At 36.1% G+C, this 13,500-nt stretch overlaps 1 protein-coding gene across 1 annotated transcript in view; it reads right to left on the bottom strand.

Annotated features, from left to right (window-relative positions):
• Positions 1-13,500, bottom strand: part of DNAH14 (dynein axonemal heavy chain 14) — a 210,655-nt gene that overhangs the window by 17,924 nt on the left and 179,231 nt on the right. The window contains exons 70-76 of the mRNA XM_039341573.1: positions 12,782-12,882; positions 12,216-12,372; positions 7,342-7,552; positions 4,034-4,136; positions 3,290-3,517; positions 533-730; positions 131-324 (exon numbers count right to left, since the gene is read on the bottom strand). Of these exons, the coding sequence (XP_039197507.1) occupies positions 131-324; positions 533-730; positions 3,290-3,517; positions 4,034-4,136; positions 7,342-7,552; positions 12,216-12,372; positions 12,782-12,882 (1,192 nt within the window). The remainder of the gene's footprint in view (positions 1-130; positions 325-532; positions 731-3,289; positions 3,518-4,033; positions 4,137-7,341; positions 7,553-12,215; positions 12,373-12,781; positions 12,883-13,500) is intronic.

The following is a 13,500-nucleotide window of genomic DNA, read 5'->3' as shown; positions in this document are numbered from 1 at the left end:
CATACATATATACATACATACTGATACTTTAGGCTTTAAGCAACTATTATTTGTTTCAGCTTATGTTGTATTGCAGGAGGAGGAGGAGGAGGAGGAGGAGGAGGAGGAGGAGGAGACTTCAAATAATAACCTGATAATGTCTGTGCTATATGTTGGTTGGGTACTGACAACTGAATTAATAAATAATTCTGCCTGAGCTTTTAAGTATTGTCTTTCAGCACAATGATGCATTCCAAAAAGTTCCGGAGAATCCACTTCTGGAAGAGATTGTAGATAGGCTCTGCAGTCTTTTAAACTATCTAATTCAGATATTGGTTGATACACCTGAAAAAAATATTGTTAAATGCTTTAATGTCTCTGGCCATTTAAATACAACATATAGTTTGCCTATATTATTTTATTAATACAACCATCTTTCCGCTTCTTCACTTCAAATTAGCATTTAAAACTGATCAGATATATTGAGTAAACCTACCCTGCTCACTCAGTTGTGATATTAAAACAGAAACATAATGAAGAATAGTTCTCGTACCTCATCAGCAGTATAAACAAAATCTTCTTCCAATACGGAAGGATTATAAAAATTATCTAAAATGCAAAGCAAGCATCGACGATCCCAGTTATCAGTTACATGGCCTCCATATGTTACTTCTCCAGTCAAATAATGCAATGCTGTCCAAGGAATCTTTTGATGCTTCTCAAGGAGCACTTCCAATATTTTGATAGAAAACTGGAAAAGAAAAGTTACCATTAGAAATTAAAAAAAAAAATAAAATCTGGAGGCAAGGTCTGGAATTTAAAGAATCTATAATTAGTTGATTAATTGGATTCATGAGGCTCATGCACAGAACTTTCATTGATACTCTGAGGAATCATTTTTGAAACTTAGTAATATTTCCAAACCAATTAATAATTAGAAATAAAAGTGTGATATCTAGAAAGAAAAAAAATCAAAATGTCTTAAGCATTGCTGGACGTTTAGACTTATTCTTATATAAAAAAGGGCAGATAAAAAAGAGCATTAGGTAAAAGAATTCATTAATTAAAAAGAGCCAACCTGAATTTATACTGAATTTATATCATGCTAGAGTAACTTGATTTTATTTTATGATAGGAGACTTCTGGGGAAGAAATAATGGACTGAAGACCGCTCCACAAAAAGCAGAACTGACAACTGTGGCTAAGAACAAGGTGCCAATGAATGATTGGCTCCTTTGACCCTCTCTAGAAAATGAGAGGATGAGATATTGCCCATATTGTACGCCATATGGTTGCTCCACATGAGGAGACTGCCAGGAACCAAGGGATGAGGGAAATTGCCATACTTATTCCAGACACAGAACTTTTAAAGGACACTAATTTTATAACTCCTTTCCTAAACTTTTGGAAATTGCCATTAACTGCTTTAAACAAGTTAGACAATGACAAGGCTGACATAAGAAAATGAAGTTGTATCTTCATAACATTTAAGAATTCAAAATAAACAGCAAAAAGTAAGAGAAGGTTTTGTACATGGAAAGTTTTAAATGGATTCAGTAAACATTAGAATATTTGATTTTGAATATTAAGACTTTAAAAATGATTTTAAACAAGTGCAAAGTTTTGTTTACACTTTTCTGAAACCTGAATTGGAAAAGACACTGTCCATTGAACTTGCCTATACTTAAGTTATGGAATGAAGAGTTTTATATCTCTTAATTAAGAAGAGACGAGATAGTGAAACTATTCACACTTGTCAAGATGAGGGCAAGAAGTTTCTTAGTTTGTTTTTCTTTTCTTGTTCTTGTTATTTTTTTTCTTTTTTGCACCTTTTATTCTCTGTATTTTTCTTTTAAGTTTCTATCACCTTTTATTATTGTAGTTAAAACCTTTGATAAAAATATTATTTAAAAAAGTTATTATTTCATGATTATGATTATGAGCCTGGTAGACATGGTAACCTTGATTTCAGAAAAGTCTTCAACAAAATCTCTCATAGTATCCTTATTAATAAAATGCTCAAATGGTTAATCAATAGTTAGGAAGATCCACAGATGGCTCAATGATTGTGCTCAAAGTGGAATCAAATCTATGTGGAGAGAAATCTTCAGTGGGGTGCCACAAGTCTCTGTCCTGGGCCTGATTCAACATTTTTATAATTAATATGGATGAGGGTGTTGAGGGAATGCTCACCAAATCTGCATATGATGCAAAGATAGGAGGGGTAGCTAATATCTGGGAGTAGAGGGAAAATATTTTTAAAAAACCTAGTATGGTGGGCAAATTCAAAAAAGCTAGAACAGCAGGCAAAAAAGAAATTTATTGAAATTTCATAGGGAGAAATCTAAAGTTATGCACCTAGATAAAAATTTTTTTTTAAAAAATGGGGAAAATCTAGCTGAAGAACAGCACAGGATTTGTGTAGACTAGTGGATCAACTAGGAACACAGAGTCCAGATATACATAAAGTAATCTTACTGTACTCTATACTTTGATCAGAACTCACTTGTAATATTATGCTTAGTTTTGCATACATCTGTTTAAAGAAGACATTAATAAACTGGAGCAAGTTCAGAGCATGGCTACCAAGATGGAGAAAAGTCTGGAACTAAGTCCTATTAGGAATGGTTAAAAGACCTAGGTATGTTTAGGGAGGAGGAGGAGACTAGATCTTTGACAGAGAAGATAATTTATGTATCAAAATTATCTAGAATGTGATTTCCTTATCTAGGGCATTGAAGGGGTTATTGATAGCCTGGAAATCATTATTGCAACTATTTTTTATAATTCTATGTAATTCTCCTAATTACAAACCTAGAAATAATAAAAAAATACTGCTTCCAACCTCACAGTTTAAAGTTAAATACAAAATATATTAAATCAGGCAAAGAAAAGTATATTAGGATGTTACTGTGAATTAATGGATTAGGGGGGAAAACTGAATATAGTAATAGAATAGAATAGAATAGAATAGAATAGAATAGAATAGAATAGAATAGAATAGAATAGAATCTGGAAGGGACTTTGGAGATCTTCTAGTCTAGCCCCCTGCTCAAGCAGGAGAACCTATACCATTTCAGAGAAGTGACTGTCCAGTCTCTTCTTAAAAACCTTCAGTGATGGAGTGCCCACAATTTTTGAAGGCAAGCTGTTTCACTGGTTAATTGTCCTCACTGTTAGGAACTTTCTCCTTAATTCCAGGTTGCTTCTCTCTTTGATGAGTTTCCAGCCATTATTGAAAGAGGACCCATAGTCCAGCAAAAATATGTTTTAATTTTCAAATATAATTTTATATGACATTTTCTCTTGCCTCTAAATCTGAAGAATTAAATGCATATGGAATGTTCCAGCCCAAAACTCCGTATTTCTTTCTTTCATGAATGACAGCATTGAAGAAACATAGGCTAAACAACAATCTTTTCCATGATGGCCCACAGTTGGTCTTATTAAATATAGCTTCTGTTACTACACCAGTGTCACCAAATCCAAAAGTTTGAAGTAATGTTCCTTTTAGTCCTTGCGGAGTTTCTATTACTATCTTGGAGAAACAAACAGATTATAAGTAAATATTCTGCAGTAAATTTAACAATAAAACAAACACACAAACAACTTTTATTGAGCTTTTCTATAATAGCAAAAACAAATTTAAATCCAGTTGTATTGTACCTCCTTTTTCTTATAGTTCAGTGAATTAGAGAGGTGTCTGCTGGAGATGCTTTTGAATGCTGTCTCTTCTGGACTTCATTCCCCTTAGCCTTGGCAATAGTTCCTTTGTATGTCTGACAAGGTCACCTTATTTGCTTTCTACTTCAGTTTTGCTAAAGTCAATTTATTTTCATTCACCTGGATGCCAGCAGAAACATCCAGTTTTCTCTTAAAGCAACAGGAGTCTGCAATGTTTGGTTATATACATTATTCTGTATGTAACTGTACTTTTTCATTAACAGTTAACTTATTTACCATTGCTCAACTCATATTAGCTTATTTTTTTTTCTTTGTAAAAAACAATGCTCTGAATTAGTAATTATAAGAACTATTGAATAATATCTCTTACCTTTAGCCCTCTTCTCAAGATAGGTATGGGTAAAGAAGTATCTGGTGTCGAACTTAACCATAGTCTAAATCCTGGATTTATATTTGCATCAGGTAGGATAAAGCTATGGAAGTAATCATTTTTATAACAATTTTACTACTTAAAACATGATACAACATTACAGTACCTATTCATCAATTCTACTTTACAAAAAAATGCATAAAAATAACAAGAAATGAGGTTAACCACAAAGGTACTTTTCAAAAGGCAACTGGACTTTGTTTTTTTTCTTTGAAGAAGTTTCTTTCTCATCTAAACAGCTTCTTCAGTTCAGTTTAGGGAATGAAAGGATTCATATTTTTTTCTCTGCAGTCATCTGATTATTAGTACTCTGAAGGTCAGTTGTTGAAGCCACTTGGGGGTCACCTGAATCAAGTGCATATGGGTTGGAGCCTTCTTGGAACTGCTGAAAATTCCAGCAAGGTTCCACATCCATTTGCACTCTGATTCAATTGACCCTGGGGTACAGAAAAATGCTCAAATGGCTTCAATGACTGACCTTCAGAATGCTAGTGACTAGATGACTACAAGGAAAAAAAATATGAATCCTTCCATTCCCCACCATTCAGTCAGAAATGAAGAAGCTTCTTAGATGAGAATCAAAATATCATCAAGGAAAAAAACAAGGAAGTCCAATTGTCTTCTGAAAAGCACCTTTGGGACAACCATGACCTTGATGACTGAGAATCTCCATAGACAAATAATGTTAATGTTAATGCTGTCCCACATTAATACATCTAGGCATAGATATTTCATTGTCTCTTTATAAGTTATTATTTAAAGATATTAAAAGATTTTGCCACAGAATCTGCTGAGTTCAGATGTGGGTTTCTTCTCTACTGTATCTGTAGCAGTACAGAAGATAGTAGGAATTTTAGCTTTTAGATTTACTATTACCCAGAAAGAAATCTGATCTCGTTTGTGAAAATGAGCAAAAAAGCCTCAGCTTTTGCTTTTCCATTTCTTATCATTTCACAACAAAATGTCCTGTTTACTTAGAACAGAGTGTGAAGCACTTGAAAAAGGCCATGGTTTATTTGCAGCACATCCTGAGATGCATGGTTTTTCTATTAGGAGCACTTTTTTGACAAACATTTCCCATTTATCCTACCTAGAATCCTGAAGGGCATATGCAACAAGTAATATGGAACCAAATGTTTATTTTGCCCCCTTATCTATATAAACAATATCATCACAGAACCCAACAAACACACACACTAGATCAGAGGTCCCTTCACATGCTCTTTCTCTGACGTGATGCATGTCATCATTTACCAGCAATGCCACTTTGTATTTTATGTATGACAAACGTTGCTCAAAAGAATTAATTGGCACAACTTCAACATCAGAACTTAAAATAAAAATAAAGTAGTATCAGAGCATTTCAATCTATCAGGATAATCGATACAGACCCGCATCAGTTATGTCTTCCCCTCCCATCCTTTCCCACCTGTTTCACCCCCCATTTAAATCCTACATCAGTCTAGCTACTGTATACATCTAAAGAAATGTACATGAAAGCTTAAGTCTTTAATAAAATGGGTTAATTAGAAAAGCTGCTACCAGGGTCATGAGTTTTCTAGCATAGACTAAAACGGCCTTCCTCCTACATGCTCATTTTGGAAAATACTGCAAGCTAGGGGTGGCCTTTCCAGAGTTTACAAGGACACAGGCGATTTTTGTTTTTTAAAAAGAAAAAGACATTTTGTACATTTTCAAAGGTAATTATAACCACAATTGTCCCTAAACAGATAAGCAAATTTCTCAAATAATTTACTTAAAATCTGCAGAGTGAAATTCAATGGTGGGATTCAAATATGTGAACAATCGGTACTCTGTGTGGATGCTGCTTCTGGAAGTCCATTCTGGGCCTGGGCAACAAAAAAATAGCTACCAGTTCTGCCGAAGTGGTGCGAACCGGGTGAATCCCATCACTGGTGAAATTTTCATGGTGCAGCTGACAGCAAAATGGATTGTTTTTTTTTTTTTTTTTTTAAAAATGCACAATTGCACATGTCTCTGCTACTTATGTTCAAGTCAGTACAGATGGATTTCAAAATCAGTTGTTTAATACTTAAAACCTAGTCTTTTAGGGCCAATTCTCAAAAAGCAAATAGCATTGGTTTTCTTAACATAATCATATGGTCAGGTAATAAAACTGTCCGGAGAAACTATAAGGGTATTATGGTTATCAGCAATAATGTTGATGTCTATGGTCCCAGCAGCAAAATTATTGCTGTATTGGTCACTTTAAAGTATCAAAATGAATGCTAATGGAATTTAGAGGACATTGGAATGAGGTAATTTCTGGCAGAATGTAGCACTCCAGAAAGATGTTATAAATAAATGTCTAAAAAATGAGATTGCTCTTATTGTCAGCCACTCTTGAATCATTCTCTTTTTGTTTATCTACCACAATCCTTTCCTTAAATTGGATACAAAATGGCCAACAAGTGAATATGTGACTGAGAAAGATGCAGGTTGGCACTGTGTCATTCAGATAAAGGCCTCTTGTGCAGCAACAGGTTTTAGCAAGAGTCGCCTAATATTCCATTTTTTTTGCAAAAAAAATAAATAATGCACATTAAGATTGTAGTAGAGGGGAATACATGTAGCTCAAGTTTGGACTGTTGGATTCTTGGTGCTCTGTGAGCTTGGTTGTTTTCTTGCAGATGTTTCCTTACCAAGCTAAGTAACATGGATCAGTCTTTTATTTTACTAAGATATTTTGGAGAGATTTGTTGTTGCTGTATAGTTGTAGCAGTGTGTTGTTTATTTCAGAGATGTTTTTGATATACCTTTCTATAGATTACAAAACACTATTGTTTTTGGATATCTTCATCAGTAGAGGAAATGATGGCAAATCTCTGTAAAACATTTTGAGCAAATCAAAAGACCCAGCAGCAGCAAGAAGTGGAATCACCTATAACATACAACGTAAGGGCTGTAATTACGACTACCTATTTCCATGAACACTAATCAAAAGAGATGATAAAAACCTAACCTTGCAACACAAGGAGAGGCTCAATCACAGTTTCAACTGGGAGTCACATTCCCGCCAAGGCTAGTAGTGCAAGTTACTATATATAAACAGTCAGCAAATTCTACTCTTTCACATAATAATGTTACTTAGTCTGATAATGAAATGTCTCCAGGAAAAAACAAGCTGATTAACTAACAAGAACCGAACAGTATTAAAATTAGCCTATTCTGGTTCCTTATCATCAGAGAATAAATCACGTATACAAATAATTGTAAAAAGTGCTTACGAATCAACAATTTTGCACAATCTCGGCATAAATGAAGTTGCAAGATGGCAGTTCTGAAGGAATGCCCACTGTTCATCTAGTATTTGTGCCTTATATATTAATTCCTCTGCTTTGCTGCCTTGGCCACGTCCCAGAGATAGCATTTGCACATTTTGTGTACTTTTTTTTATTTCTTGAGCAAAGCGTAAGACAACTGCTGTAATGTCTATCCCTATACAATATATAAAATAATATCATTTCATTATTTCATGTGAAAATGCATTTATTTACTTAGAAGAATGTTATTCTGACATATAGTGTCAGTGAAATGATACATATATCTTTTGTAATAGAATGAGAAAACATATAATATAGTATTTTATGTTGGAAGAAAACTTTGTGGAAGGAAAACAGGATTCCTGCACTTTCATAATTTTATGAAAGAAAGAGTGTCAACACATGCCATATTTTTTTCAATTTTGCTACAACCCTGCAATGCTGTAACGATCTCTTGATTAATTGATTTTGAAAAGAGCTTTTGCCAAGGAATGAGGGAGGGGGTGAATGTAAGATGATCACTATGACATTTACAGGTGCAGGTTAGGAAACCATCCTACTTTTTCCCCCTGTGTATTATAGAAAAGACTAAGTAAGAAGCTATACAAGCTTGTTACTTGAGGTGGGGGTTATTATTTTATTATTTTTATTTCTTTTATATTGTGCTTTTATTTTCTGTAAGTGGCTTGAGTCACTGTGAGATAATAAGCAGCAATACAAATTTTCCATATATATATATCAGTGGGGCAAAAAGTATTTAGTCAGCCACCAATTGTGCAAGTTCTCCCACTTAAAAAGATGAGAGAGGCCTGTAATTGTCATCATAGGTAGACCTCAACTATGAGAGACAAAATGAGAAAACAAATCCAGACAATCACATTGTCTGATTTGGAAAGAATTTATTTGCAAATTATGGTGGAAAATAAGTATTTGGTCAATATCAAAAGTTCATCTCAATACTTTGTTATATATCCTTTATTGTCAATGACAGAGGTCAAACGTTTTCTATTAGTCTTCACAAGGTTGGCACACACTGTTGCTGGTATGTTGGCCCATTCCTCCATGCAGATCTCCTCTAGAGCAGTGATGTTTTGGGGCTGTCGCTGGGCAACACGGACTTTCAACTCCCTCCAAAGGTTTTCTATGGGGTTGAGATCTGGAGACAGGCTAGGCCACTCCAGGACCTTGAAATACTTCTTACGAAGCCACTCCTTCGTTGCCTGGGCGGTGTGTTTGGGATCATTGTCATGCTGAAAGACCCAGCCACGTTTCATCTTCAATGCCCTTGCTGATGGAAGGAGGTTTGCACTCAAAATCTCATGATACATGGCCCCATTCATTCTTTCCTGTACATGGATCAGTCGTCCTGGTCCCCTTGCAGAGAAACAGCCCCAAATCATGATGTTGCTACCCCCATGCTTCACAGTAGGTATGGTGTTCTTTGGATGCAACTCAGCATTCTCTCTCCTCCAAACACGACGAGTTGTGTTTCTACCTAACAGTTCTACTTTGGTTTCATCTGACCATAGGACATTCTCCCAATCCTCTTCTGGATCATCCAAATGCTCTCTAGCAAACTTCAGACGGGCCCGGACATGTACTGACTTAAGCAGGGGGACACGTCTGGCACTGCAGGATCTGAGTCCCTGGCGGCATAGTGTGTTATTGATGGTTGCCTTTGTTACGTTGGTCCCAGCTCTCTGCAGGTCATTAACTAGGTCCCCCCATGTGGTTCTGGGATTTTTGCTCACCGTTCTTGTGATCATGTTGACCCCACGGTTGAGATCTTGCGTGGAGCCCCAGATCGAGGGAGATTATCAGTGGTCTTGTATGTCTTCCATTTTCTAATTATTGCTCCCACAGTTGATTTCTTCACACCAAGCTGCTTGCCTATTGCACATTCAGTCTTCCCAGCCTGGTGCAGGTCTACAATTTTGTTTCTGGTGTCCTTCGACAGCTCTTTGGTCTTCACCATAGTGGAGTTTGGAGTGTGACTGTTTGAGGTTGTGGACAGGTGTCTTGTATACTGATAACAAGTTCAAACATGTGCCATTAATAGAGGTAATGAGTGGAGGACAGAGGAGCCTCTTAAAGAAGAAGTTACAGGTCTGTGAGAGCCAGAAATCTTGCTTGTTTGTAGGTGACCAAATACTTATTTTCCACCATAATTTGCAAATAAATTCTTTCCAAATCAGACAATGTGATTGTCTGGATTTGTTTTCTCATTTTGTCTCTCATAGTTGAGGTCCACCTATGATGACAATTACAGGCTTCTCTCATCTTTTTATACACGTCTATATACACGTCGAAATATATATATACTCGTCGAAACGTCGCCAAGACACTTCCAATTTTACGTGGGAGAAAACCCGAACAACCAAAGACCTACATATATATATATATATATATATATATATATATATATATATATATATATATATATATATATATGTGTGTGTGTGTGTGTGTGTGTGTGTGTGTGTGTGTGTGTGTGTGTTCAATGATGCAATCTTCGATCTCCGGGAAGAGTATACTCCAGTTATTTATTGTTAAAACCACATTTAAAACAATAAAAACAGTTATATACAAAAATTAAAACAACTTAGCTTTCGCTGGTCCTCTGCCAGCGTCCTCAGAGTGGGGCTTAGGGGGTGGGAAGTTCTTTTTATTGGAGAGGGGGGAGGAAACAGGAGAGGGGGGGACTGACAGGAAAGGAGAAGGGCAGATAAGAATAGAAGGTAGGACGGCAGATTGGGGGGGAGGAAAGCTTAAGAAGGAGTGTTTAACAGGAATGGATGTTGGCATGTGGGAACAGCATGTAGGATGGCAGGTCAGAGGAGGAGGAATGCTAGACAAGAGAGAATGTATAGAAATGGATGAACAACAGGCAAGTCAGCAGATGATGGGGAGGACATTGGAGAGGGGAAGATGGACAGTGGGGGAGGAGGGTAAACAGGAACAGCAGGTAGAGCAGCGGATCAGGAAGGAAAAGATATTGAGGAAGAGAACATCAATAAGTATGGTTGGGGAAAGGCAGGAGCAACAGGTTAATCAACAGGTGGGAGGGTTGAAGGAAGGAGGGGGAAGGATGACAGGAATGGACAACAAAGGGTGTATGAATCGGCAGGCTGGGAGAGGAGGGGGGTTGAAGGAGGGAGTTGTAATATGAACTGGCAATGGTATGCAAAAACGGCAGGCAGATCAGCAGCCCAGGAGCCGGCTACTGATAACAGCACAGGGAGGGGGAGACAGCATAAGGATGACAAAGCAAGAAAAATCAATGTTAGAGTGCAAAAAAGAGAGGGCGGAACAGGCAAGGTTGTCACAGGCAATCAGAAAGAGTGGCCCTGTCACGAGGGCAATGAGTAGGCAATTGGATCAGCAAGGGGATAAAAAGAACTTCCCACCCCCTAAGCCCCACTCTGAGGATGCTGGCAGAGGACCAGCGAAAGCTAAGTTGTTTTAATTTTTGTATATAACTGTTTTTATTGTTTTAAATGTGGTTTTAACAATAAATAACTGGAGTATACTCTTCCCGGAGATCGAAGATTGCATCATTGAACAAATATGCCCGGGATTCATATTTTTATAACCATTAAGGATATATATATATATATATATATATATATATATATATATATATATATATATATATATATATATATATATATATATTTCTATGCTATCTCAGTCACAAAATTCTGTGTAATTTATGCATATAAAACAACAACAACAACAAAAGAAGAACAAGTGAAAGTACATATGACGAAGTGAGCTAAAAAATGCTTATAATATACAAATAGAATAATGAGAAAATAAATGTCACCAGAGAAATTGTCTAGAAACTATAAAGGCACTTCAAATTTATATTGGAAATGTGAAAAAATGAAGGGACGTTTCATATTTAGTGGATTTGATTAAAAATTCTAGATTCAAATATACATACAGGTAGTCCTCGACTTACAACAATTCATTTAGTGACCGTTCAAAGTTACAATGGCACTGAAAAAAGTGATTTATGACCATTTTTCATAGTTATGACCTTTGCAGCATTCCCATGGTCATGTGATCAAACTTCAGATGCTTGGCAAACTGGTTCATATTTATGACAGTTGCAGTGTTCCAGGGGGTCATGTGATCACCTTTTGCAACCTTCTGACAAGCAAAGCAATGGGGAAGCCAGATTCACTTAATAACCAGCTTACTAACTTATTAACTGCAATGATTCACTTAACAACTGAGGCAAAAAGGTCGTAAAATGGGGCAAAACCCACTTAACAAATGTCTCACTTAACAACAAAAATTTAGGGTGCAATTGTGGTCAAAAGTCAAGAACTATCTGTATTGATTTGGAGAATTTTAAAGTACTGTATATGCTGGCGTATTAGGCGACCCGGCGTATAAGACAACCCCCGTCTTTATCGCCGAGTCGCCTTCCTAGAACGTCGTCTTATACTCCGGAAACTACCAGTATTTCCGGCGTATAAGACGACTCGGCATATAAACGACCCCCATCTTTGGCACCGAGTTTAGCGCTTCCGGAAGTCGTCTTATACGCCAGCATATACGGTAATATACAATTGAGACCTAACCTAATCTCTGGAGGGATGATATTATACAAAGGTGGGCGTTACCCACAGCATGCCTCTTCTGCTGGATTGGATAAGATGAGTGGAAGCAATCAGGATGTGCTAATCTTGTCAGTAATAAGTAGTTTTAGATGATCAATGTATTGTTTACATTGATATACAGTAAATATAAAAAATAATTTATAAACTAATACATATATACACATATGCTGTACACAGAGATGCATATACACTCTATAAAATGCTCACCATGAGTATGGATGAGAATTAGTGGAGTTGTAGAATCAGATTCTTCATACATTCCTTTTAAATTAATTCCTCTAGTCTGAAGATACCTAGTTCCTAATTTTTCAGTTACAAATATTTGTACTGCACGGTTCAACATTTCTGCACGTAGAACTTTTATCTAGCAAAATAAAAGTGATAATGATAACATCTTTTTTTACAAAAATCAGATTTTACCAAGTGTTATGATGTTTAGTTCTGGGTCTTGCCTAGTGGAAAAACACAAGTACATGATTTTTGCCCCTCCCTTATCCCTCTTTTCAATTATGAGAAAAACTAACAAAAGATCTGAAAAAAATCATCCTTTCCCACACTTGAAATGTCAAAATCATGCCCTCACAGTCCTCAGAAACAGCAAGAGATGACAGTCTAGTAGTCCCAAGCAAAAATGTTTGGCCACCCCAATACAATACAGTTTCTGAATTTGTATGCCAATATCATTAACTGTTAGATATCTTTCAAATCAGTTAGAAGCCTGGCCTTTCTAGATGCCAAAAATAGTTTAAACCAGTAATATTTTCATTACTTGCCAGGATAAGTCTTTCAAATGGAGAAAGCTTCTCCCAAGGAAAAATTATAGGTATACTCTCCTCATCATCTTCACTTTCTCTTGCTAGCTGTGATTCTGAGTCTGCTAACAGATTAAAGTAATTATTGAATACTTACTGAAATGTTCAAATATTTAACAATTATACTGTATAAACATTGTAACAAATTGGTACTTTTTCTAGTATTATAAACTTTGTTTAATATAATGTAATTAAACTTTCCAAGTATATTGTGGGATCAAACAAGATGCCCTTTACTAAAATTCTCATCATGACTTTTAACTGAGTGAAATTGTACTTCATAGGAAACAATTTTTGAATCAAGGTACCTCAAATGGAATAACTTATAGAATGTGTCAGAAATATGGAACCCAGATTCATGAAAGAATTAAATTTGGGGAAGTTATAGCTGCTTTATTACTAGTGGCTGTTGTTGCTCTACTTGGCTGCTGCACATAATCTTTATTTTCCACGTTTTGTGAGTTTTCCAGCCAATCTTATAATCCCTTGCTCTTCCACCCAGCAGCAGCCCTTTAGCTGCCTGCTGGGAAGGGAAAGGGGAGGAGGGAATGGGGAAGGAAGGAAAAAAAGGAAGGAAGGAACTTCCACTGCTTAATTATTTGCTCATCTTGGTCATTCTATTTCTTTATTTATGTAAGGAAATATCTCTGAAATGATAATCCAATGAGGCATGGGTTGTC

Source organism: Crotalus tigris, unplaced genomic scaffold, assembly GCF_016545835.1.
Source record: "Crotalus tigris isolate CLP2741 ecotype Arizona unplaced genomic scaffold, ASM1654583v1 scf7180000017771.5222438, whole genome shotgun sequence".
Classification (NCBI taxonomy): domain Eukaryota; kingdom Metazoa; phylum Chordata; class Lepidosauria; order Squamata; family Viperidae; genus Crotalus; species Crotalus tigris.
The sequence above is the reverse complement of the archived record's forward strand: the minus strand, read 5'-3'. Positions and strand labels throughout refer to the sequence as shown.